This window comes from Phialemonium atrogriseum, assembly GCF_030411735.1.
Source record: "Phialemonium atrogriseum strain 8032-3 unplaced genomic scaffold QBC33scaffold_37, whole genome shotgun sequence".
Classification (NCBI taxonomy): domain Eukaryota; kingdom Fungi; phylum Ascomycota; class Sordariomycetes; order Cephalothecales; family Cephalothecaceae; genus Phialemonium; species Phialemonium atrogriseum.
This window is the reverse complement of record NW_026848174.1, coordinates 244,208-263,802: the sequence shown is the minus strand read 5'-3', so window position 1 is coordinate 263,802 and position 19,595 is coordinate 244,208. Positions and strand designations below refer to the sequence as shown.

General features: G+C 54.1%; 11 protein-coding genes across 11 annotated transcripts; 5 read left to right on the top strand and 6 right to left on the bottom strand.

The window, feature by feature from the left end:
* Nucleotides 1–94: 94 nt before the first annotated feature.
* Nucleotides 95–1,189, bottom strand: QBC33DRAFT_623429 (uncharacterized protein; the record flags this gene model as incomplete). The annotated part of the gene is made up of 4 exons (XM_060432892.1): nt 95–683; nt 732–755; nt 833–1,048; nt 1,078–1,189. The coding sequence occupies 4 exons, from the start codon at nt 1,187–1,189 to the stop codon at nt 148–150; spliced, it is 888 nt and encodes a 295-aa protein (XP_060279087.1). The 3' UTR covers nt 95–147.
* A 1,804-nt stretch (nt 1,190–2,993) lies between these two features.
* On the bottom strand, nt 2,994–3,593 carry QBC33DRAFT_573950 (uncharacterized protein). The gene is made up of 2 exons (XM_060430726.1): nt 3,174–3,593; nt 2,994–3,024 (listed from the first exon to the last, which is right to left on the bottom strand). Exons 1-2 carry the CDS (start codon nt 3,498–3,500, stop codon nt 3,016–3,018), a joined length of 336 nt encoding a protein of 111 aa, XP_060279086.1. The 5' UTR covers nt 3,501–3,593; the 3' UTR covers nt 2,994–3,015.
* Nucleotides 3,594–4,357: 764 nt separating this feature from the next.
* Nucleotides 4,358–5,872, top strand: QBC33DRAFT_573949 (uncharacterized protein; the record flags this gene model as incomplete). The annotated part of the gene is made up of 3 exons (XM_060430725.1): nt 4,358–5,310; nt 5,366–5,756; nt 5,838–5,872. Exons 1-3 carry the CDS (start codon nt 4,417–4,419, stop codon nt 5,870–5,872), a joined length of 1,320 nt encoding a protein of 439 aa, XP_060279085.1. The 5' UTR covers nt 4,358–4,416.
* A 773-nt stretch (nt 5,873–6,645) lies between these two features.
* Nucleotides 6,646–7,957, bottom strand: QBC33DRAFT_573948 (zincin; the record flags this gene model as incomplete). Its single annotated transcript, XM_060430724.1, has 2 exons — nt 7,750–7,957; nt 6,646–7,698 (listed from the first exon to the last, which is right to left on the bottom strand). Exons 1-2 carry the CDS (start codon nt 7,933–7,935, stop codon nt 6,646–6,648), a joined length of 1,239 nt encoding a protein of 412 aa, XP_060279084.1. The 5' UTR covers nt 7,936–7,957.
* Nucleotides 7,958–8,471: 514 nt separating this feature from the next.
* Nucleotides 8,472–9,391, top strand: QBC33DRAFT_500543 (uncharacterized protein). Its single transcript, XM_060425672.1, has 2 exons — nt 8,472–8,848; nt 8,961–9,391. Exons 1-2 carry the CDS (start codon nt 8,506–8,508, stop codon nt 9,305–9,307), a joined length of 690 nt encoding a protein of 229 aa, XP_060279083.1. The 5' UTR covers nt 8,472–8,505; the 3' UTR covers nt 9,308–9,391.
* Nucleotides 9,392–10,340: 949 nt separating this feature from the next.
* On the top strand, nt 10,341–11,253 carry QBC33DRAFT_519250 (uncharacterized protein; the record flags this gene model as incomplete). The annotated part of the gene is made up of 4 exons (XM_060426282.1): nt 10,341–10,857; nt 10,925–10,999; nt 11,064–11,135; nt 11,198–11,253. 4 exons carry the CDS (start codon nt 10,341–10,343, stop codon nt 11,251–11,253), a joined length of 720 nt encoding a protein of 239 aa, XP_060279082.1.
* Nucleotides 11,254–11,561: 308 nt separating this feature from the next.
* QBC33DRAFT_599804 (uncharacterized protein) lies at nt 11,562–12,928 on the bottom strand (the record flags this gene model as incomplete). Its single annotated transcript, XM_060432055.1, has 3 exons — nt 12,715–12,928; nt 12,169–12,668; nt 11,562–12,107 (listed from the first exon to the last, which is right to left on the bottom strand). Exons 1-3 carry the CDS (start codon nt 12,779–12,781, stop codon nt 11,562–11,564), a joined length of 1,113 nt encoding a protein of 370 aa, XP_060279081.1. The 5' UTR covers nt 12,782–12,928.
* A 731-nt stretch (nt 12,929–13,659) lies between these two features.
* Nucleotides 13,660–16,499, top strand: QBC33DRAFT_599801 (uncharacterized protein; the record flags this gene model as incomplete). Its single annotated transcript, XM_060432054.1, has 9 exons — nt 13,660–13,969; nt 14,029–14,129; nt 14,194–14,533; nt 14,596–14,660; nt 14,736–15,185; nt 15,264–15,480; nt 15,545–15,714; nt 15,771–16,199; nt 16,278–16,499. 9 exons carry the CDS (start codon nt 13,660–13,662, stop codon nt 16,497–16,499), a joined length of 2,304 nt encoding a protein of 767 aa, XP_060279080.1.
* A 41-nt stretch (nt 16,500–16,540) lies between these two features.
* QBC33DRAFT_551251 (uncharacterized protein) lies at nt 16,541–16,806 on the bottom strand. Its single transcript, XM_060429152.1, has one exon. It carries the CDS (start codon nt 16,756–16,758, stop codon nt 16,549–16,551), a length of 210 nt encoding a protein of 69 aa, XP_060279079.1. The 5' UTR covers nt 16,759–16,806; the 3' UTR covers nt 16,541–16,548.
* Nucleotides 16,807–16,957: 151 nt separating this feature from the next.
* QBC33DRAFT_551249 (uncharacterized protein) lies at nt 16,958–17,548 on the bottom strand (the record flags this gene model as incomplete). Its single annotated transcript, XM_060429151.1, has 2 exons — nt 17,248–17,548; nt 16,958–17,143 (listed from the first exon to the last, which is right to left on the bottom strand). Coding segments are annotated over exons 1-2 (301 nt in total), but the record flags the coding sequence as incomplete, so codon positions are not given.
* A 558-nt stretch (nt 17,549–18,106) lies between these two features.
* Nucleotides 18,107–19,474, top strand: QBC33DRAFT_623424 (uncharacterized protein; the record flags this gene model as incomplete). The annotated part of the gene is made up of 2 exons (XM_060432891.1): nt 18,107–18,613; nt 19,186–19,474. 2 exons carry the CDS (start codon nt 18,107–18,109, stop codon nt 19,444–19,446), a joined length of 768 nt encoding a protein of 255 aa, XP_060279077.1. The 3' UTR covers nt 19,447–19,474.
* Between the last annotated feature and the right edge of the window lie 121 nt (nt 19,475–19,595).

The following is a 19,595-nucleotide window of genomic DNA, read 5'->3' as shown; positions in this document are numbered from 1 at the left end:
CCCCCCCCCCCCCCCCCCCCCCCCCCCCCCCCCCCCCCCCCCCCCCCCCCCCCCCCCCCCCCCCCCCCCCCCCCCCCCCCCCCCCCCCCCCCCCAAACTCCCAATATAGCCCCTTTAATATGAACAGCTTAGATGGAGGGATGGAAATCATTCCCTCACAACCTCAACTTGCAAGTCCACCGTCCCAACAGCCAAGTTATCGGCGCGGACAACCACCAAGCTCACCGTTGTCAGCCCAGGCATCTTGCCCATGATGGTGTACTCCCCGCTCGCCGACCCGTTCTGCGTCGGCGACGCGACGGTCCCGTCGGCCGGGTATGCCGGCTTGAGTGCGTGCGTGCCGCTCGCGTCTGCCAATTTAACGGCCATGGTTTTCCCCCACGGGATCTTGAGCGATTTGGAGTCGCCCGCCAAGGCGAGATTGGGCTTGCGCTGCTCGAGTGGCTGGACGGCATATTTTTGGAGGTGGACGTCGAGCTTGGTTGCGAGCTCGACGAGGGTGGGGAGGATAGGGACTGGACGGCTGGTGCTGGGGGTTTCTCTACCGGCGAGAGGATTCGAGGTTTGCGACGGGTTGGAGCTGCCGCCGGAGTACGAGAAGCCTGCACGAGTGGAGGGGACGGTGGTCTGGGGAGTACTGGTTGGATTACCGCTGCCAGAACCGCCGTATGAAAAGCTCTTCCCTGAGGAGGCGGTGACACCGCTAAGTTGATGAAGTGATGTGGCCTTACCTGCGCTAGACAGAACTCGTTTACCTTGAGAGCCTGAGCTATGCGGTTAGAGTTCCCCATATTCTGAATCAAAGCGAGATGATGAAGGACAAGTGACTGACCTTTCAGCAACGGCACACCCACCACCCTAACCCACATGGCATCCCTGACCCAAAAGACGCTACCCTCCGTCTGCACTGCGACCTGGCCAATCTTCTGGTCAAGCTTCTTGGTCACAACGGCAATGTCCGTCTCAAACCTGTCCAGGTACAACTTCATGGCCCTCTGAGCACTAGGGGCATCCGCGAGGCTCACAATATCAACCAGGACGCGGTACTCTGGACTGGTGATGTTTTTGAAGACGTACTGCACGCGAAAGGCGCCCGGCCATTCGGAGGCGTCGGAGCCAACAATGGTTGGGTCCAGCCCGCTGACTCCGTGGGCAAGAGAAGCCACAGTGGCCTGGTCGAGGGAGGCATTGTTCTTTAGCTTAGAGTCGAGGCCACCCGTCACGGCAGCGGCAAAGATATCGGCGGCTTTCTTGGAGATAGAGAACCCCTTGATCTCTATGGTCTGTTGTTGCCTTGAGGGGTCCGATAAGTTAAATCACCCCCCTTCCGGCCACCCCCACCTTCCGGCCACCCAAAAATTCCACACCGCCATTTCAACCATCACCAAACAAACTTCCATTCCTTGATCAAATTAAGCCTAATTAAGCCTACTTTTTGCAATTATCTTGATCAGTTGACAATAAAGCCATATACCAAAGATGACGTCAATCAGGCCTTGCAGGCTATTGCGAATGGTTAAAGTCTATGCAAGGCTTCTCTGGAATGGGAGGTTCCAAGGACTACTCTTTAGGACTGCCTCAATGGTACCACACCTTGGAAAGATGCATTTTCGAATTACCAAAGGCTCTTACTACTTTAGGAAAGCCACCTAGCTTAATAGGTTCTTACCTAGGCTGCCCTAGGACTTCCACCTTCTCACTTTCAGCTGAAGGAATTTGCAGAGCAAGTCTTGCAAGCTAAAGGAGACTCCTAGCCACTTGGAAAGCGTTAGGTTAAGGCCTTTTTACGCAAGAATCTAGCTGTTAGGACCTAGGAAAGCAAATCTATTGATTCCAAACGTGTTAACAGGGCTACAACTAATGTAATTAGACATTGGTTTCAATATCTGAAGATTCCAGCTATCTAAGCCATCAAGCCACACAACTGGTATAATATAGACAAATCTGGGATTATGGAAGGCTAGGGATTTAATAGATTAGTCTTAGGAGGCTCTGAGAAGAGAGCAATTTGAAAGAAAAAGCCTAGGTTACGCGCTTGGACGACTTTCCTAGAGTGTATCTTAGCAACTAGTACTGCCTTGGATTCTCTGGTTATATTCAAAGGAAAATCGCTTCAAGCCTAATGGTTTCCATTCAAACTAGCTCCTTATGCTACATGGAAGTTCTCCTTTTCCGAAAATAGCTGGATTTCTAATAATGCTGCTGTTAAATGGCTCTAAAAGGTCTTTATTCTAAAGACCTAGCCAATAGACTCTTCTAAGTACCAGTTACTAGTCTTGGATGGCTATAGCAGTTACAAAACAACCAAGTTTATGTGGCTTTGCTTCTAGCACAAGATTTACCTGCTTTTCTTACCTTTACATACCTTTCATGTCATGCAACCACTAGATCTTTCGGTATTTAGACTTCTCAAAACAGCTTACTGGAAAGAGCTTGGCTTTTTTGCTTAGTGGGTGGATTCTATAGTAGTAGGAAAGCAGAATTTCCTAGCCTGCTACCGAAAGGCCTGCAAGACTGCTTTGACTAGTCAGAATATCAAGAGTGGGTGGAAAGCTACAGGGTTATGGCTAGTCTCTATGACCAAACCCCTACTTAGCCCACTCTTGCTGGAAAACTCCAATAAAAAGGCCCAAGATCTGGAAAATTCGACTTCTTAGCATGCAATTGGTGGTAAACCTATCTTTCAATGGAACTTGGATACAGCTGCAGTAGTATAGTCAACTCCTAGAAAGGCTACAAAGCTTTAAGATTAACTACATCAATTTAGCCACCTAGAGCAACCTACTTCCACACAACGACTACTATTCCAGAAGATCCACAAGGCATTTGACGAAAAAGACATCCAGTTGGCCACTTCTTTACGGAAGGTTGAATCACTAGAGGCCCAGCTTGAAGCTGCACAGCCTAGGAAGAAGAAGAAGGTCAAATTAAGCCCAAATTCGAAGTTTGCCAACATTGAGGCAATCTGGAAGGCTCAATTGGAGGCTGGTCATATTGAGGATGGTCTAGATGAATTCAGCGAGCCTGAATTACCTAGTGAGTCAGGCAGTTGTATTGTAGTAAAATCAAGGAAGGTAGAAAGTCAGGTTGAATAAAGTAGTAGTGGTGGTGTAAGTCGGATTTTTGGGTGGCCGGAAGGTGGGGGTGGCCGGAAGGGGGGTGATTTAACTTACCTTCGGCACTGGCTGCTGGGTTGTGGTCGTGCCTGGACCCCTGTTGTATGCAAACAATGGGGCTTTGGCTTCAGACGGCTGTGTAGACGTGCTACTGCCAGCAGCACCTGTGAATTGGCCTGCCTTGGCACCGGGGTCTCTGCTGTATCCAAAACTTGTCGACTCGGCTGTCGATGGCTGTCCCGTCACGCCCCTGCTGGAAGGATTGACAGGTGGGACAGCGTCGCGATGAACTCCTGGGGAAGAACTCGATGTTATGGCAATTGGCTGTGTCGTCCCTGGAGGCGGCAGGGGTGGCTTGTTACTGCCAGAGTATTCAAATGGCATGGCTGCGTATTAGATCTGGAACTTTCGGATAAGAGTGGAAGAGAAAGTATGCAATTAGAGGACCAGACCGTGTCTTGGGTGAAGATGTTCAAGTTTCTGACGCCTAGAGATAATTATATGTACAGAAGGATACAGTCCCATTCAAACAGTGAAGCAATGGATGGCATGGCTCTTTCAGGCGCAAATTAGCCTAGACTTTGCAACAGCAAGTGAAGATGCCGAGCAGAGGGGCCCTTTGACTCGTGTCCTCTAATTGCTTGGCCACCTGGCAATAGAGCCCGATACAATCTCAATGAAGAATACACCAGCCAGCCACCGAATTGTTTTGCCACCCCCGCTTCAGCTACGTTGATCACAGCGCACTGGTCATGGGACTGTGGCTTGCATGGAGAATAATTGCATCAGCCAGCCACCAAACAATTCTGCCACCTGCAATGCTACCTAATCAAGAAGCCAGACGATTACCTGGTCAATATATTGTACCTTAGCTGCAATGGTAACAACGCACCAAGCATGGCTGCAAGAAGTGGGCTAATCCTTAGTATGCTAAAAAGGAAGCAAGACGAGAGCCTTGACTGCAATTACTGGATGTCCTTCCCAACAATGTCTAAGCGTTTAGGGAAGTCCAGCAGCTGATCGGCAGCCACAAATGTTGGGTTTGTCATACGCATGCGGACCTGGATAGATGCTTGCTACAAGGGTGGATGGGGTGTGTAGCGGTGGGCGGCGGGCGGTGGGCGGCGGGCGGTGGGCGGACGCGCGCCATGGCGAGCATTCAGCAGGCGGGGAATAGAAGAGCAGCCATGTAGACATTAACACAGAGAGTAATACATGGAGCCATTTCGTTGCCTATAATTAAGCCGCAGTGTTGAACGGGCAGTCTTGACAAACGCAAAATTCTCACGCTTCCTTGAACATGAATGCGGCGAACAACTACCTCCGTATCTCAAAGATCTCGAGAACCTTCAACGATGACTCTGCGCAACTCATCAGAGTCGGGTTTGGAACGGAGAGCCGTACCCTGATCGATCCTGAACTATACGAGATCGAAAAACCCCAGCCGCAAAATGGCGACGAAAGCAACCGTCCGGCTGCTTTCAAGCTCGTCAGAAACGCAGGGAAGTCCTATCACCTAGTTCTGCACTTTGCGGGATCGTTTTGCTTTCTGAATGGCACGCTCGCCTATCGTCTGGTCGGCACAAGTCCTGGTAACCTTCGCATCGCCACAGACCAGTTCTTGCACGAAGGAGACGGCTACACGGTGCAGGAGTTCGACACGGCAAACATGGGCTTGGCTATGAATACGTTTTCCTCCCAACTACAAGACGGCGAGATCGACTCCCCTTTCAGAGCTTCTGGAGACTGGATTTGGGAACTGTACTGCTTCGGCGGACACGAAGCCGTCGGCACTTCGCACCCTGTCCGAATGGAGCTGTATTTCTTCCTTGGGAACACAGCCATGCATGACGCGAAGAAGGACCACTGTCTGGAGCTCATCCGCAGAACCATCCCCCCCTACAGTCTCATCCAGGGTAAAACATGGCCCGTCGTGGAGGCAGATGTGGTCAGACACCTCGCATGGAACCTCTGGAATTTGGGTTCCATCCATGGTATAGAGTACGACACAAGCACGAGTGGAGGTGGATCGACGTATCTGGTCGACAAGAACGTCTCTATATCGAGCTTTCTGGGAGACCACTTCCATGCTTTTGTCAACCCCTGCAACTGCTGGGATCTTGCGGCATTAGTATGGGCGGGCTGCCTCTCGCTCGGCTGCAGGCCAGGGCCCCACGACCAGAAAGAGATTCGGGTAATACGAGTACATCCGCTACGAAGAGGCGAACTGTGCTGACCCGTTTTGTCAGATTTCGGAAACCTTTGTCATTTCTGGTAGGCCTTGGGGCTATGTGCCCCACGGCCCGCTCTTCGGTTGGCAAGAGCACGCCTCTCGGCACTGTAACTCTCCCTTCTGGTTCGACTGGGAGTCGTACTCCAACGACGAGGCAAGTCATAGGTGGGATGTGCCGTGGGATGATGCCGATCGAACCGGGTTTAGTGCTCACTGCTTTGCCGTGCTCGTACCCGCCAACGGCCACGGGCAGAAAGTTCTCGACATTTGCCATGGCACGACCCTCCAGCAGCAACCGGTTTTTAATTACGCCCTCGAAGTCGGATGCACCGACCTAGGGGTTTATCTAGAGAACGCAAGGGAGATTGGTAGCATTTACCAAACCAAGCCAGCAGTTTTCCTCCAGAGTAAGCTTCATTGTCCGGTTGTGTCTTCGCCGACGAGGAGTGTGTTGTGGGAGACTGTGCTGACTCTATGCTCCCTCTTAGATGAAGGAGCCGACGGCTGGACAACTGTGGGTTAAATATTGAAAAGCCAGATAGATATCATTGACTACGGTCATTCGTTACAGGGTGGTAGTAGTCATATCGTGGCAGTACTCGCATAAATGAAGATTGTAACTATTTCGCACCACGTATTTTCTAAGTCAAAGTTCTGTACTCTCTCACCCCAGTAGAAACACTTGTTGAAGTCAGCTGTACAGTAGTCCACCTCAGTATAAAATAGCCACATTTACTTGGCAGAGACGAGACGCTCAAGTCATCGGAGTTTCCTCAACGCCGCCCCCGCCCCCCCCCCCAGGTTGTCATGACACGATGGCCCAATCCCCCTGCAAAGCACATCACGGGCTGGGTCGAAGAACCTGGTATCGAACGGCTTTGGCCGCCTCCGAGTCTACAAGCACAGCAAGCGATACCTGCTTTGCTCATACCCCATTCATTACCTTCGGGCGCGTTCTCGGGCAGTGACTATCCGAGTACCATACCCCGCAAGGTACGGCGCTAAGACGCGGCTGATAGGTGCCCGCTGTGGTCCAGGACTCGCCTAGTCATCCGGGTGTGATATTGGACCCTTCAAATCGACTTTGCCGATCAGACTCGCTACTCATTGCCTAAACTGGTATCAGACTGATATGCAAGCGCTGGCGAAGAACGATAGTTCTGGCCAAGTAAGCATGTGTGCAGAAACGACACTGGAAGGGGTGGTGGTCTGGGGAGTGCTGGTTGGATTACCGCTGCCAGAACCGCCGTATGAAAAGGCCTTTGGAGTTTCCAAATTCTACTAAAAATCATCTTTTCAAGATACCATCTCAGCCGGCAAAATGATACCAACCTCCTTCCAAGCGTTCCAGACAACCTGCACAGCAACAGGGCCATACTTCAGCGTCTTCTTCGTCGCCCGCAGTGTAAGCATCGCCCATCGCTCCAAGCCACAGTCCGGCGCGACCGCCCCCCGCGTGAGAGCCGCATACCAGATCCGCCCGGCCCTTTCCCATGAGAACTTGTCTCCCAGCCCGGTTGCGACGAGATGAAACGCCCGATTTGGAATTCCCGAGTTGATATGCACCCCCCCGCCGTCTTGCGTGCCTGAATAGAACCGCTTCATGTGCCCAACCTGCGGATCGTCGCCGATCCCGATGTGTTTCAGGAGGTACGCCGTTCCGGGTGCCTTAAAGGACCGCATCGCCACCCCCTTCCACTCGGGCGCGACGAGGTCCTCCCCGACCAACCAATCTCCCTCTTCAACCGTCTGCCCCTTACTAAACTGCTCGCACATGATGCCAAACACGTCGGCGAGGTGCTCGTGGATGATCCCCGGCTCTCCCCCCAGGCCGAGCCCACACACGGCGTTGACGAACCCGTGCGCCATCTCGTGCGCCACAACCTCGATGCTGGCCGCGAAGTTGCCGAAGCAGCCCCCGTACGTCTTCAGCGCACCGCCTTGGTTCCAGGGGTCGTTGTCCCAGCCGTCGCCGCATATGAGGGCCTGGTGCCTGGAAATGGGGGAGTCGGACGGGTAGGGCACGTGGAACCAGGCGCCGGCATAGTAGAAATCGTAGTGCACGATGCCGATGGGCGGGTGGTGGTCGCGGAAGATGTTGGCATCGCCAAAGGCCTGCTCGAAAAAGTCGTACACGACACCCATGTTGTCGTAGAGGGCGTCGGCGGTCTTGTCCCCGCAGCTGGGCTCGCCTTCAGATCGCACGAGGACGCCGGGGAAGGCAGAAGGGTGCTTGTTGAACTGGAGGTCATAGACCTGCCGGTTGCGCCCGGTTGCTGGAACTTGGGCGTGGGTGATGCTGTCCAGGGCCTTTTTCACGGAGAGACTGATCTCCTCTCGGTCGTCAATCTGCGGGTGGTTTAGTTGGTTACATGACTCTTAAAGCGCGAGACAATTTACCGCGGAAGTGCTGTTGGTGATTTGAAGCTGGAAAACTGCGTCAGGGGCGCTGGCATGATTCTCTTGCTGGCTGCTGCTTCCAGCGACAGCAGCTAAAAGTTGGGGAGGGATGAAGATGCATCTGTGGTCGCCGACAGGAGTCTCCGGCTCCTGAGTGGTTTTATTCTTGTCCTCGGTGTTATTCATGTTGATCCAATTCCTGTTGAGTGAGCGAATGGGAGTGATTGATTAGATATGGATTCCCACAGTTCCAGGACAGGAGGGAGTACATATATCTTCGCTAAGAGTAGATATCGGAAAGGCTTGCCCCGGATGTGGACTGGTTGCAGCCGACTTCAGTCTAGATTCAACGCAAGCCCGGAAGCTGAATACGCTTGGGGTCAGCTGGGCTCCCCGCTCCTGAAAGGGGTCTCCTGCACTGCCCTACTGCAAGCCACATTTTTGACCCAGCTGGTCCATTGGGAACGAGGTCTGCGAAAAGAAAAAAAGAATCGGGAGAAAATCCGCAATGGTTGTGCGACTATTGGTTTTCGTCACAGCTGAACTCAATAGGCTTCTTTCCTCAGCCTTTCCCATGTGCTCCAGAAACCCACCCACAGCCAACTTGTATGGGTAGGGTGTAGCACTTTGCTTTGTTGTCGAGCTTTTCAATCTACTATATATAGCCACAGACTTATTCCGTGTTTAAGCACACTCTCCTCCCTCCCCATTAAATCATCATTGTCTCTTTCTCCAAGTCCCAACTAAGCCTTCATCATGCCTCGCCATAACGCCAATATCGACCGGGTGCCCTCCGGCGGCTTCAACATCAACGACAACGAACGCAAGGTGTATATCGTGCACCGCACTCTGGGCGGTGCTGTCGGCGGGTGGGCCGGCAAAGTTGGCAGGGGCCTCTTCGGCGGCTTTGTGATACCAAATAGTGTCCCGGACCTGGCGCACCACTGGGCCGTCAAGGTGGGCGGGTGGTACCATCAGCTGCAGGCCAATGACGGCTGGAACTTCTACGAAAACGATGTGTATGATCAGTTCAAGGGCGCCTGGGACGAATATGAGGTTGGCTCGACCAACTACAACGATGTTGCCATCGTCTCTGCCGGTTCGTGATACCAATACTCTACCACTTCTTTCTCATCCTCCCATTCCTTCCACCTCCGCACCGAGATCCTCACCGCCGGGCCAGAAAGGCATGCTGACCATGGATATAACAGCCATTCAAGCGATCAACGAGATGCCCGAGTCGTATCACGCCATCAACTGCAACTGCCAGACCTTTGTCTTGCGAACCCTCGACAAGATCTGCCGCAGCGGTCGCAAGAAGGTCAGAACCTCCTACTCGCCGTTCAATCCCCAGATCGGCTTCATCCCTGGTCAGGAGCAGGAGGAGACGGAGGTGGAGGCCGGAAAGGAGGTTGAGGTGGCCTACATCGCCGATGGTGCTGCCCATTTCGCCCAGCTCGAGAAGGCGCAGGACATCATGGAGGAGAACACGCCGACGCTCACCGCCGAGGAGGTCGAGCAGAAGATCAAGGAGGCCGAGGCGCAGAATGGGTCTTAGCTAGCGGGTAGTCATCATCATTCCACTTACATGCCGTAACAACAACGACTGTTCCTGCTTCAAATACTCCTGGCTTATCTCGGCAGTTGTAATTACTTGGCGCCTCTGTTGTTTATGTGCTTATGACGTAAATGTGCCTCCATCAACAGACCTGTCTTTCCTGACAATGTTGGAGGACTTACAGCCATATCAAGCCACCATATGGCTGTAAGTCTTCCAACATCCTCTCGAGTCGCACACGCCGTCAAATGACAAATGCGCTGGCTTGGGAACTCACACTCACACTTCTGTTAACTCTATGTCCTCTGCAAATCCTAAAAACAATAGCCCAAGATCTATGCAGTCTGTTGGCCCGTGACAATCTGAATGAAGAATACATCAGCCAGCCACCGAACAGTTTTGCCACCCCCGCTTATTGATCATAGCGAACTGCTCATGGGACGGCGTGGCTGCCAGAAGTGGGCTAATCCTTAGTATGCCAAAAGGGAAGAAAGACGAGAGTCTCGACCGCAATTATTGGATGTCGTTCCCAACAATGTCTAAGCGTTTAGGGAAGTCCAGCAGCATGTGTGCAGAAACGACACTGGAATGGGCGAGGCCTGCAGAGAGTGCCGAATATCACGAACTAGTGGGGAGCTAGCGCATCATATTGGCGCCTGGCCCAATCTGTAGATGGAGTGCAGCGTTACCCAGCTAGCCACTCACTCGTTAGGCTGTGCTGATGAGCGCCTGCCGCCGTTTCAGCTGTGCCCACACTCCGGCCTCAGTACCTCCCTAGATTCTTAGTTTGCACATTGCAACAGTCCAGACTGCCAAGAACGTTCAATTTTGTTGCCGAGTTCTTGGTTAGCCGCTGGCTGGTCCTTCAAATCTGTGCACCCAAACAGTCGGGAGTCATGTCCAGGCACACATACATACGCAGCAACAAAAAGGCACATAAATTGCAGCTTCTGCCCAATCCAGTGAGAGATGCAACCATTTTGGTCATTCTATTTCCTTGGATGCATCAAAGTCGCCAGAGCAAAACGAAACCATGAACAACATCGGCCCAAAGCAGCTTTACACACAGGATGGGCCACTCGTCAAGAGGCAGGTGCCCTTCAAGAAGCCACCACCACCAGCTACGCCTAGACAAGTTTTCGAGCTGATCCAGAGGCTCATGCAATTGGAAACTTCTAATAAGGGGCGTCTTACCAAAGAAGACGTCAAGCCCAACCAAAAGGAGTTTCTCAAGGACATGGTGTCCCGGCTCATCCTATGGAGAGGCTCCTACCCTGGACAGCCCTATGATGTGGACAACTGGTGCTTCGAACATATGACCAGCCAGACCATTTATCCTGCCTGGGGTACCTTCAGTACGAGCATGCAGTTTCGGTTGAACAAGGCGTTCACATGGGTTACTTTTGCAACAGAAGATGATCCCTGGCATGGTTTCAACGGTGTCGAGATTGCCGTGGACAGGAACAAAATTCCCAGCACCTGGTATAAGAGGACCCAGGAGAACTTGGACTATCTCAAGAATGCTTGGAGATATGCAGCCGAGCAGAAAGGTGCATTCGCTGTGATACCCGCTACGACACATCTAATACCAGTCGCTAACATGGGTATCAAATTTAGCACTGCCGGACTTCAAAGTCAAGTCGGATCCGCTTGCGGACGAGTTGTTTCCTCCGAATGGGATTGTTAATCCAGGTATGTCTATGTCGATCTACTTTGTGAAACTTTGTACAGTTCAACTGACTATCATCACGCGCAGAGCCGTCGAAGATCCAGCCCAGTGTCTTTCAATACAAGTCGCAGACTAGTTCTGGTTCAGTCGGTGACGATGGTAAGATACTCTATGACCCTAGCTGTATTTACCATCCTGGCGTGTGGCACTAACGACGGCAGGTGATCCGTCCGCCAACAAGCCATGGGAATCCAAGAAGCCATTTGCCTACAAGTAATGGCTCTCGCTTTGCTGGATCCGTTCCACATTTGTCCTGGCGATCGAGCCTCCGAATAGTTGTAGACACAGACATAAATAGGTAGCCCTGAATGGTATGCTGTTCGTCTCACAAATCCCAACCAAGCCTTGACTGTCTGTCATGTCCAGCAGAGAGCGATAACAACTTGGGTCATTGCGCGCAATATGGACCGCATAAGTCTTTTATCTCATAGTACAATTATCATAGACTGGTATACGGTTCCATCTGGCACGGCAGGTTCGGAATGAAAACGTGTGACAGCGTTCGTTTCAGGAAGATCTAACAATCTACCACTCCACGGAGAACTTGGACAACTCTACCTTGATGGGCGCTTTCAACTTGTCCACCGCCCCAGCTCCCAACTTTCCATCAATTTCCCTGTAAATCTCTTCCTCAACCTCCCTCGCGCGCGGATAGCTCCCCTCAACGCGCGTGTCATCGTCCTTGAGCAACTGCAACACGGCCCTGAGGCTGTTATCTCGTGTCGTCCTGAAGTTGGGTGCACAGATATTGTCCTTGACGCGGATAAGCCCGGTCCATATCCTGCTCACGCTCTTGCTCGCCGCTACCATGCGCTCGCACTCAGTGTAGAATCCCTTGGAGGCGGTATCGATCTGGGGCTGGGCGCTCTGGACCTCGGACTGAATGCTCGTGATGAAGCGCACGAGCTTGCCGCAATTCTCGCGGTTGTTATCGTGCTTCTTCAGCGCCTTGCGGGGCTCGCGTATCTTACGTGCCATCTCCCGCTGGAAGGCGCTCTGCTCCTCTTGGCTTGTAAGCCGGTCGGCCAAACCTACGTCGTGTAGCGAGTCCAGGATGGAGTCCATGACTGTCTGGACCGAGTTAGGAGACGTGGATTGAATGCGCAGCGTCCATCACAGACATCTAACTCACCCTATTCATCTGTATTTCTCGAGCTTTAGCACTGTAGCAGTGCACGATCTGCCGCTGACAGCTCTCCATCATCTCGCAGAGCGTCTCCCTATGGGCCAACACGCCCTCCTTCTCTATTTGGAGCCGCTTTACCCACGAAGCTGCTTGTTTGCAAAGGACGCTCGTCTCGTCACCCTTGATCATACAACCCTTGGCTAATGCACCGAGAGCATCAATCTGCTTTCCAGAAAACTTGGCGGACTCCTCGAACTCAGCGATGCACTTGTCTAGGGTCTGTAAGACGGACGCATCAGTGCGGCTCAACTTGGTCCTGCCATCGTCAAGCTGGAGGAGGGCTTTGACAACTTCGAGGAGGCTATCGTAAGATTCCTTGAGGTTTCGGTCGACGACTTCGCGGCTCTTGATGATGCCTTTGTTGTCGTCTTGCTTTTGCTGCTCAAACTCCTGGAGCGACAGTTTGATACGGCCGTCTCGGTCTATCCATTGCTGCCTCAGCTGCTCTGTGAGATATTAGTATTAGACGACGAGGTTGTCAAGGTCACGTACTAATCCTGCCCCTTGGATTCTTGTTGTACATGACATCGGCTTTTTCCTCTTCCTGATGATCCGACATCGTGAGTGAAATCCAGACTCTACCAAGTCTTGCTGCATCTGGATGCCGAGCTGGGAAGCAGGTAATTAAGGCTGGGAAAGTCAAGACAAAGTGAAGTATGGTTATGCTGCAACACCTCTACCCCGAAATGACCGACGCAAGGTAAACTCCTTGGAGCGATAGATTCAAGACAGGCTCTGGCACGCCCCCGGAGTGCTTACCCCGCCATCTGCAACGCGTCATTCACTTTTGGTCCACCGTCCTCGGGACACGGGGCCCAGGGCGGCCCATTTTTGAATCATCAGAGGCAAGTGATCACTCGAACTGCCCAAAGGGGATCGACTTAGCGAGAGGGAGGTAGGAAAATACGTAGAAGTAGAAGCATTTTGCAACCCAATATTCGATATCACAGCAGAGACTGCTCTAGGCCAGCCACCGTCTAGACTCGGAGCTAGCATTGCGCCTGTGATTCGGTGCCAAGGCAAGCGGAAGGCTGTTCAGCTTCTGCTACTAACGGCAGGCCGCCAGCATGGGGCTAGCGCGGCTTCACGCATGAATCTTTGACCAGGCTGGGCCGAGTGTCAGCCAATATGGGGGTGCGCCACCTTGCTAACCTAGATCAGGGTCGTCTCATGTGTCAACAGAGGTTGCATTGAGATGCCAGCATGCGTATTGGACGAAGACTGCACCACCAAAATGCGATGCAATTCTCAGGGACCCAGGCAAACCCCGTAAAACCGCGGACTACGGCTGGGTCGAAACTGACAGGAGCAATATAAGACGTGATGTTCTCTTTGGTTCAGATGATTGAATGCCAGCGGGTTTGACGAGCCAAGATAATTATTCCAACTTTGATTAGTTTTGCCAAACTCTTATTGATCTTTGAACAAACCCTCATGATGGCCTCCACCCAGCAGCTTGAGACTCTGCAGAGCATTGAGCTCGAGAAATCCAAGTGGGAGAAGTCGTTCGGCGGCAAAGCCTCCAACTGCTTCATCGAGGAAGTCAAGAGCTCCGAGCTCTTCCGCTTTGACTGGGGCGAGCTGCTGAGTGCCGCGCCGACCGCCCTTTCGCTCATGGGCTCATGCTGGATTGCTGCCAGCCACAAGGATGCCGATTCGATCCGTCTCGGCGAGTCGCGCCCAAATGGAAAGTGGCAGTATCTGCCCAACAGGGACAGGCCGACGCTTCGCGCGGCGCTGGTGGACGGTGAGGCGCATTGCACAAGCCTAGGCTATGCTCAAGCTTAACTGATCCTGTCATTATAGTCTGCAACATCGGTGGCGACAAAGCTTTCAGCTGCGCAGGAGAGAACATGGAGATTCTTGCCGCGACGTCGAAGCGCATCTTCAACTCGGAAGACGGAGCAGTAAGCCCCCTTAGTCTCTGTTCCCAGAAAGACACGCACTGATATTTACATATCACCTCATCAGATCAAAGAAGTCTTCGACCGGCTCAGCGCTCTGAACGAGACGGACGAGTCGTTCGAAGACTTCAAGGATGCGCTGGATCTGCTCAACAAGGAGGCGAGCCGCTGCTCCACGGTGGCGACCGAAATGCGCCAGGCCTTCGGTCTTTGGCGCAACATGGTCAAAGAGCTGCATGCCTCATCGGAGCAGCAGCGCGGCAACACGCACGGCGAGGCCAGGACTGTCGAGGGGCAGGTGCAGGCGAGCGAGATTGAGGAAAGCGTCACGAAGCAGAACATAGAGTCGGCCAAGGAGGCCGTTGCGGCCCTTGATAAGAGGGTGCAGAGGGCGGAGCAGAGACTTGGTGTGTGCTCGTCCCAACCTACCTATCTCTAGCTTGGAGCTAGCCGCTGACTTCCTGAGCAGATCGTGCAACGGAGAATGTTCCGGGGCCCTGGGCTACGGTGGCGATGAGCACCGTAAATGGATATGTAAGTGAATTCCTTTCTGTTCTTGCTCGCATTCTTTTCCCTGCCCCATAGCTAACCACACAGTCCCTGATGTAGGCCCAAGCAGTTCCCTCCATCGTGGCCGGCGTCCTGCCCACCGTATTGGCAGCAGCAGTCAACCCGGTTGCGGGAGCTAGCATGGCGCTCAGTTCTGGACTGCGTCTGGGCCAGCAGCCGCAGCCCCAGAATGGTCTTCAGAACGGCGCTGTCAACGGCCTCCTGACCGGCCTAGCCAGCCAGGGAGGTCTCGCCTCACCGGCGCCGGGCCGTCACGACTCGGCTCTCGACGTCGCGGCGCAGCTCTGCCCGCTTCTAACCACTTTTTACGAGTTCGTGGGTGGCGCTGCTGGTAAGCTTGACTGGGCCAAGTTCGAGAACAGCGAGCCGGGGCAGAAGCAGGTCTGTGCCTGGTTGATTGGCAACCTGAATGCGTTCAAGTCGAGCCCTGAGCTGACGCAGACGGAAACGAGCACGAATATGATCGCTGCTATCGACTTAGCCTTGAAGGTGAGTGGAGGATGAATCCCTGTTTTGCCCCATGGCCAGTAAGAGAGGGACTGGACTGACAAACACATGATGGGCTAGGTCGCCAAGAGCATCCAGGATGCGGTTGAGTTCCGCAAGGATCTTTCGGCAGCCCCAATTCCCGAGCATGTATTTGCCGCCTGGAAGGCCGACGTCAAGTCTGCCAGGGACACCATTCTTGCTCTGAACGCCTCTGCCAACGTGACCGCCGGCACTGCTATGCCCAATCGCTTCGCCGAAGTCAAGATTGACATCCCGAAGCCGGATCTGTCTGCTCGTAGGTGCTTGCCAGCTTAGCGACCAGCTCCATCAATCTTGCCGCTGACCCATGCCTTGCGCAGAAAATGCCGCTATCAGCAACGCCATGCAGGCCGTTCAGACCTCGCAGGCCGCCCTGGACCTCGCTCAAGACAAGTACGACGAGGCCCTCCAGAAGCAGGCCAAGACCAAGACCGCCATGGTCGAGATTGAAAAGAAACTGGCAACCCTCCGAGAGAACGGCAAGCTCTTGGTAAGATCCCTCGCTCCCTGGACATTCCTGAGACGCGGCTGACCATGACAAATTAGGAAAACATCAAAGACGTCCTCCGAGATTGTATCGCTGTCCTCGTGGATCTGACAGTTCAGATCGGCCGCATCGAGACCTTCTTCACGCGCCTGCAGCTCCTCATCAGCGAGTACATCCAGCCAAAGGTGGACCGCTTCCAGGTTTCCATGCAGAAGACGGGCGACCGCAGCTTCAAGAACGGCTACCTGACCACCGACGACATTACCATGCAGACGCTCTACATGGTGACGCTGCAGATGAAGGCCTACTTCTCCCTGCTCTACGATATCGCCGACATGTATAACGGCGTTCACCGCGGCTACATCGTCCGGGGGCTCGAGCTCATGGGCGACCTGGCCAAGATATCGAGTGACAACAGCGACGCGCAGGCAAAGCTGGTAAAGTACACCGCCGAATCGAGCAAGGCGATTGCGGACCTTGTGGGGAAGGTGAGTTGCCATCTCTCATACTGGCAGAAAGACGCAACGCGCTGCTTAAAGTACGCTGTACCCTGACAAACCCTGCAGAAGCAAAAGGAGATGCTGGCGGGGCTGAAGTCTCGCGCACAGAACGCGCAGGCGATGACGAAGAAGTTGGAGGGCAGGGCGATGGCGGTTGGTATTGATGCGAAGGCAACCCGGAAGGCCATCACTCAGGGTGCCGAGATTGTGAAGGACGAAGCAAAACAGGAGTTGGCCGCCGCCGCCCCTAGCGTCCTCCGCCGTCGGGGGAATGCCAACGATGATTAGGTTCCTGGTAATTAATACGCCAAAAGGACCACCTGCATCCCCAACTCGGCTATGCCATGGGAGAAATATGAATTGACGTGATATTGCTGCTTCTTTCGTTTATTTCCTTCCACTGAACAATAATATTACACACAAAGGACAAATGCAGAATCAGAGTGAAGGTAGCCCAAGAAGGGCAAATAAAAAGAACCCCAACGCAAGCCAATGAAACCCATGACACACATACAAACACCCACGACCTCCCGTATAGCCCTTCCATCCGGGGCGCCAACCTACTGAGTCTTATTCCTGCTCCTCCCCCTTTTTCCCATCCCCCCCCTTCCCCCCCCCAAGCCCAAGCAACCCGCCCACACTCCCGACCCCCGCCGCCGCCGCGCCCGCGACCATGTTCCCGCCCTCTGCCGCGCCGCCGATGACGGCATTGCCCGCCTTGGAGGCGGCGGGCCCGGCGCTCTCGGGGACGTAGCCGCCCCTGTCGTCGCGGCCCCCGCGCTCGGCCCTGTTGGCGCCCTCGGACGACGCCATGTCGCCGACGGGCTGGGCCAGGCCGCCCTGCCCGAGCTGGCCGGCCGCGAAGTTGTTGATGCCGTCTTGGAGCGTGTCGATCTGCTCGTTGCCGGTTATCTTGGTCCGGTCGAGGTTTTCTAGAGGGGGAAGTTAGAAGATCGGTACATTGATGGGTAAGTCAGGTTGGAGAGGCTGGTTAGGGACAAGTTTGGGAGGGAAGGAAGGAATATCATGGACGTACCCCTGGCTGTGTAGCTGGCTTTGTTGTCGCTGGTGAAGTATCGGAGGTAGAGATCCTCGAGCCAAGGAACCCACGCCTCGTACTGTCTGTTATATTGGTCTTTGGTCCACTCCATGGTATTTTGACTCAATGTTGAATGCCCCTTTTTGTTGGTATCGATTTGCACCTGACTGGATGAATGGAGATGGATGTTATATTGATGCGCTCACTTTGGTATGGATGAGGTATGGCAGTAAAAACAAATCATCTGGGTATGCTGTCCTTCTTATCTTTCATCATCCAACGCCAATAGAGGAGAGCATTACGCGTGTAGAGTGTGCGGCACACATGGAGGGCAGTTGACGTCATGGCAAGGATTATGCTGGTGTGTTGATTGGTCGAGGGAGAAGCTTGGCTACCAAAAGCAGGAAGTCTCGCCACACCGGATATTCACCTTCTTCCTAGAGATCGCGGCTATTCGCCGTGGCCCTCTTTGCGGCACAGAGGAGAATACTTGGTTACCTATTGCTCAGCCCGACCCTAAATCATCACGTGCAATCTCTGTGCCTTGCCAGTCCGCACTATCTTGCGACCCGTATTAATTGTTTATTACTTGCTTGGCTCGGGTTGATTTTCGATGGCTGCACTTGTAGAGTGGACAGGCAGGTAGGCTTTTCGCATGAGCATCTGCAGTGGCAAACATTATATTTCGATATGAGTGTGAAGGGGGATGGAGGGAGAGGACGAACGAGAAGGGGGAACCGTGAAGAACATATTCCCACCACATACTAAGTGTCGGTTCCGTCGTGGCCACCCTTGCCATTCATAGAGGTTGCAAGATCCGCGGAATAAGGATCTGAAACCCCAACTCGACAGCAACATGACAGAGCTTAGCCACACTGGTGCTGAGATGTCCTGGGCAGAACCCGATATCGACTACACGGCGATCCGAATCTGGGACCTGGAAGAGGACCCAAAACCACCAACCAGCGCTATGGCTCACGCCAACTGCTCCTGCTCCCGCAAGGACCAAGATGGTAACCATCGAGTCACCGCTGGCTCCTCCTCTTCCTCCGCCACGTCATTCATGCGTCAAAGAAGCCGTCCGAAGTACCGGCGCCTACAAGCGGACCTCGAGGCCCTGAGATGGAGACTAGTTGAGGCGGAGTGGGAGGGGGGAGATGGTACGACGGCTCAACCTCGGGTGGCTCAGGAGGTATGCAGGGCGAAGTGCGGGACCTCTGGCAGGGGTACACGGGGCAACTGCACGTGCCGCGGACGAGGCAGCTCCGCGGGAGCCATCCTCGTGGCGTCGCCAACCACGCTGGCAGCGCAGCTCCGCGTCGCTCGCGAGCGCACCGGCAGGTTTGCCATGAAGCTCAACTCGGTGAGCTCGCGCAACCACACGCGGTTCACCGCTGTGATACCGGGGCGGGAGGGCTCCGCTGGACGGAGAGGGTGAGGTGGAAAGAGGGGAGCTGAGGCCGGCGAGGTGAGAGCAGAGAGCCTGGGAAGGAGGCGGAGACAGAAGGAAGGGAAGTGGTGGGTGAAGGAGAGAGGAAACAAAGCGTGGCCCCGAAAATCTCACCGCTCGATGCGGAAGGGGAGGGATATCTGACTGTTGGCCCGGCACCAGAGACAGTCAGTTCCTCAACTACAATTCCTAGAATTTGAGAGGGCAAGGTGTTTGCCTACACAACTGCAGACGGCTACGTCCCAATAGCAGAGATCAAAAACCAAGCAGGGGAAAGAAGAAGGAAGGTTGAGAATGAAAGAAAAGGACGAAGGAACCAACAACGCCAGGGCTTGTTGGTTGGCGAGCCTTCACTGCGTGGGTGGTCTAGTTGACCGGGTACATCGTCTTCCTAATGGCGACACCGTCCCAGCCGCGATGGTCGTCCCCTCGATCATCAAGTGGGATGAAGATCTGCTCCACGACCGCCGATGCGCCTCTATAAGTGGCGGTGCTATGAGCCGCCGCGTTGGTGCTTGAACGAGGACCTGGGCAACGGCCCGAGCAACCTCGACCCGGTCAACCTTCTGACCAGCGAGATCGGCTCTATGACCTGGCTCCACAAGCCTGGCCTCCTGCACTCCAAGTATCCCATCTTCATGGGGTGCCAAACAGGCCTGACAAGGTATTTGCCTCGGTCCAGAGGCTTTGGAGAGCACCTCGACGAGATGCGTGGCATCCTCCGCCCGGTCTACGGGCCCGTGTGAACGTCGAGGTTTGGGCAGCTCGTTGGGGGGGGGGGGGGGGGGGGGGGGCCGGCGCCGCGCGCGGGGGTGGTAGGGAAACATGTTGGGGTTGGGCGCGGTGGGAAACGGCCAGGTGCGATGAAAAGCAACTACCAAGCCGGCGCACACCT

What these genes read in the sequence shown, in the direction of transcription:
- QBC33DRAFT_573950 (XM_060430726.1), bottom strand. Translation starts at nt 3,500, where the DNA reads ATGCCATTTGAATACTCTGGCAGTAACAAGCCACCCCTGCCGCCTCCA.
- QBC33DRAFT_500543 (XM_060425672.1), top strand. Translation starts at nt 8,506, where the DNA reads ATGCCTCGCCATAACGCCAATATCGACCGGGTGCCCTCCGGCGGCTTC. An exon ending in TGTTGCCATCGTCTCTGCCG is followed by an intron (nt 8,849 to 8,960) that starts GTTCGTGATACC and finishes TGGATATAACAG; the next exon opens with CCATTCAAGCGATCAACGAG.
- QBC33DRAFT_551251 (XM_060429152.1), bottom strand. Translation starts at nt 16,758, where the DNA reads ATGGAAGGGCTATACGGGAGGTCGTGGGTGTTTGTATGTGTGTCATGG.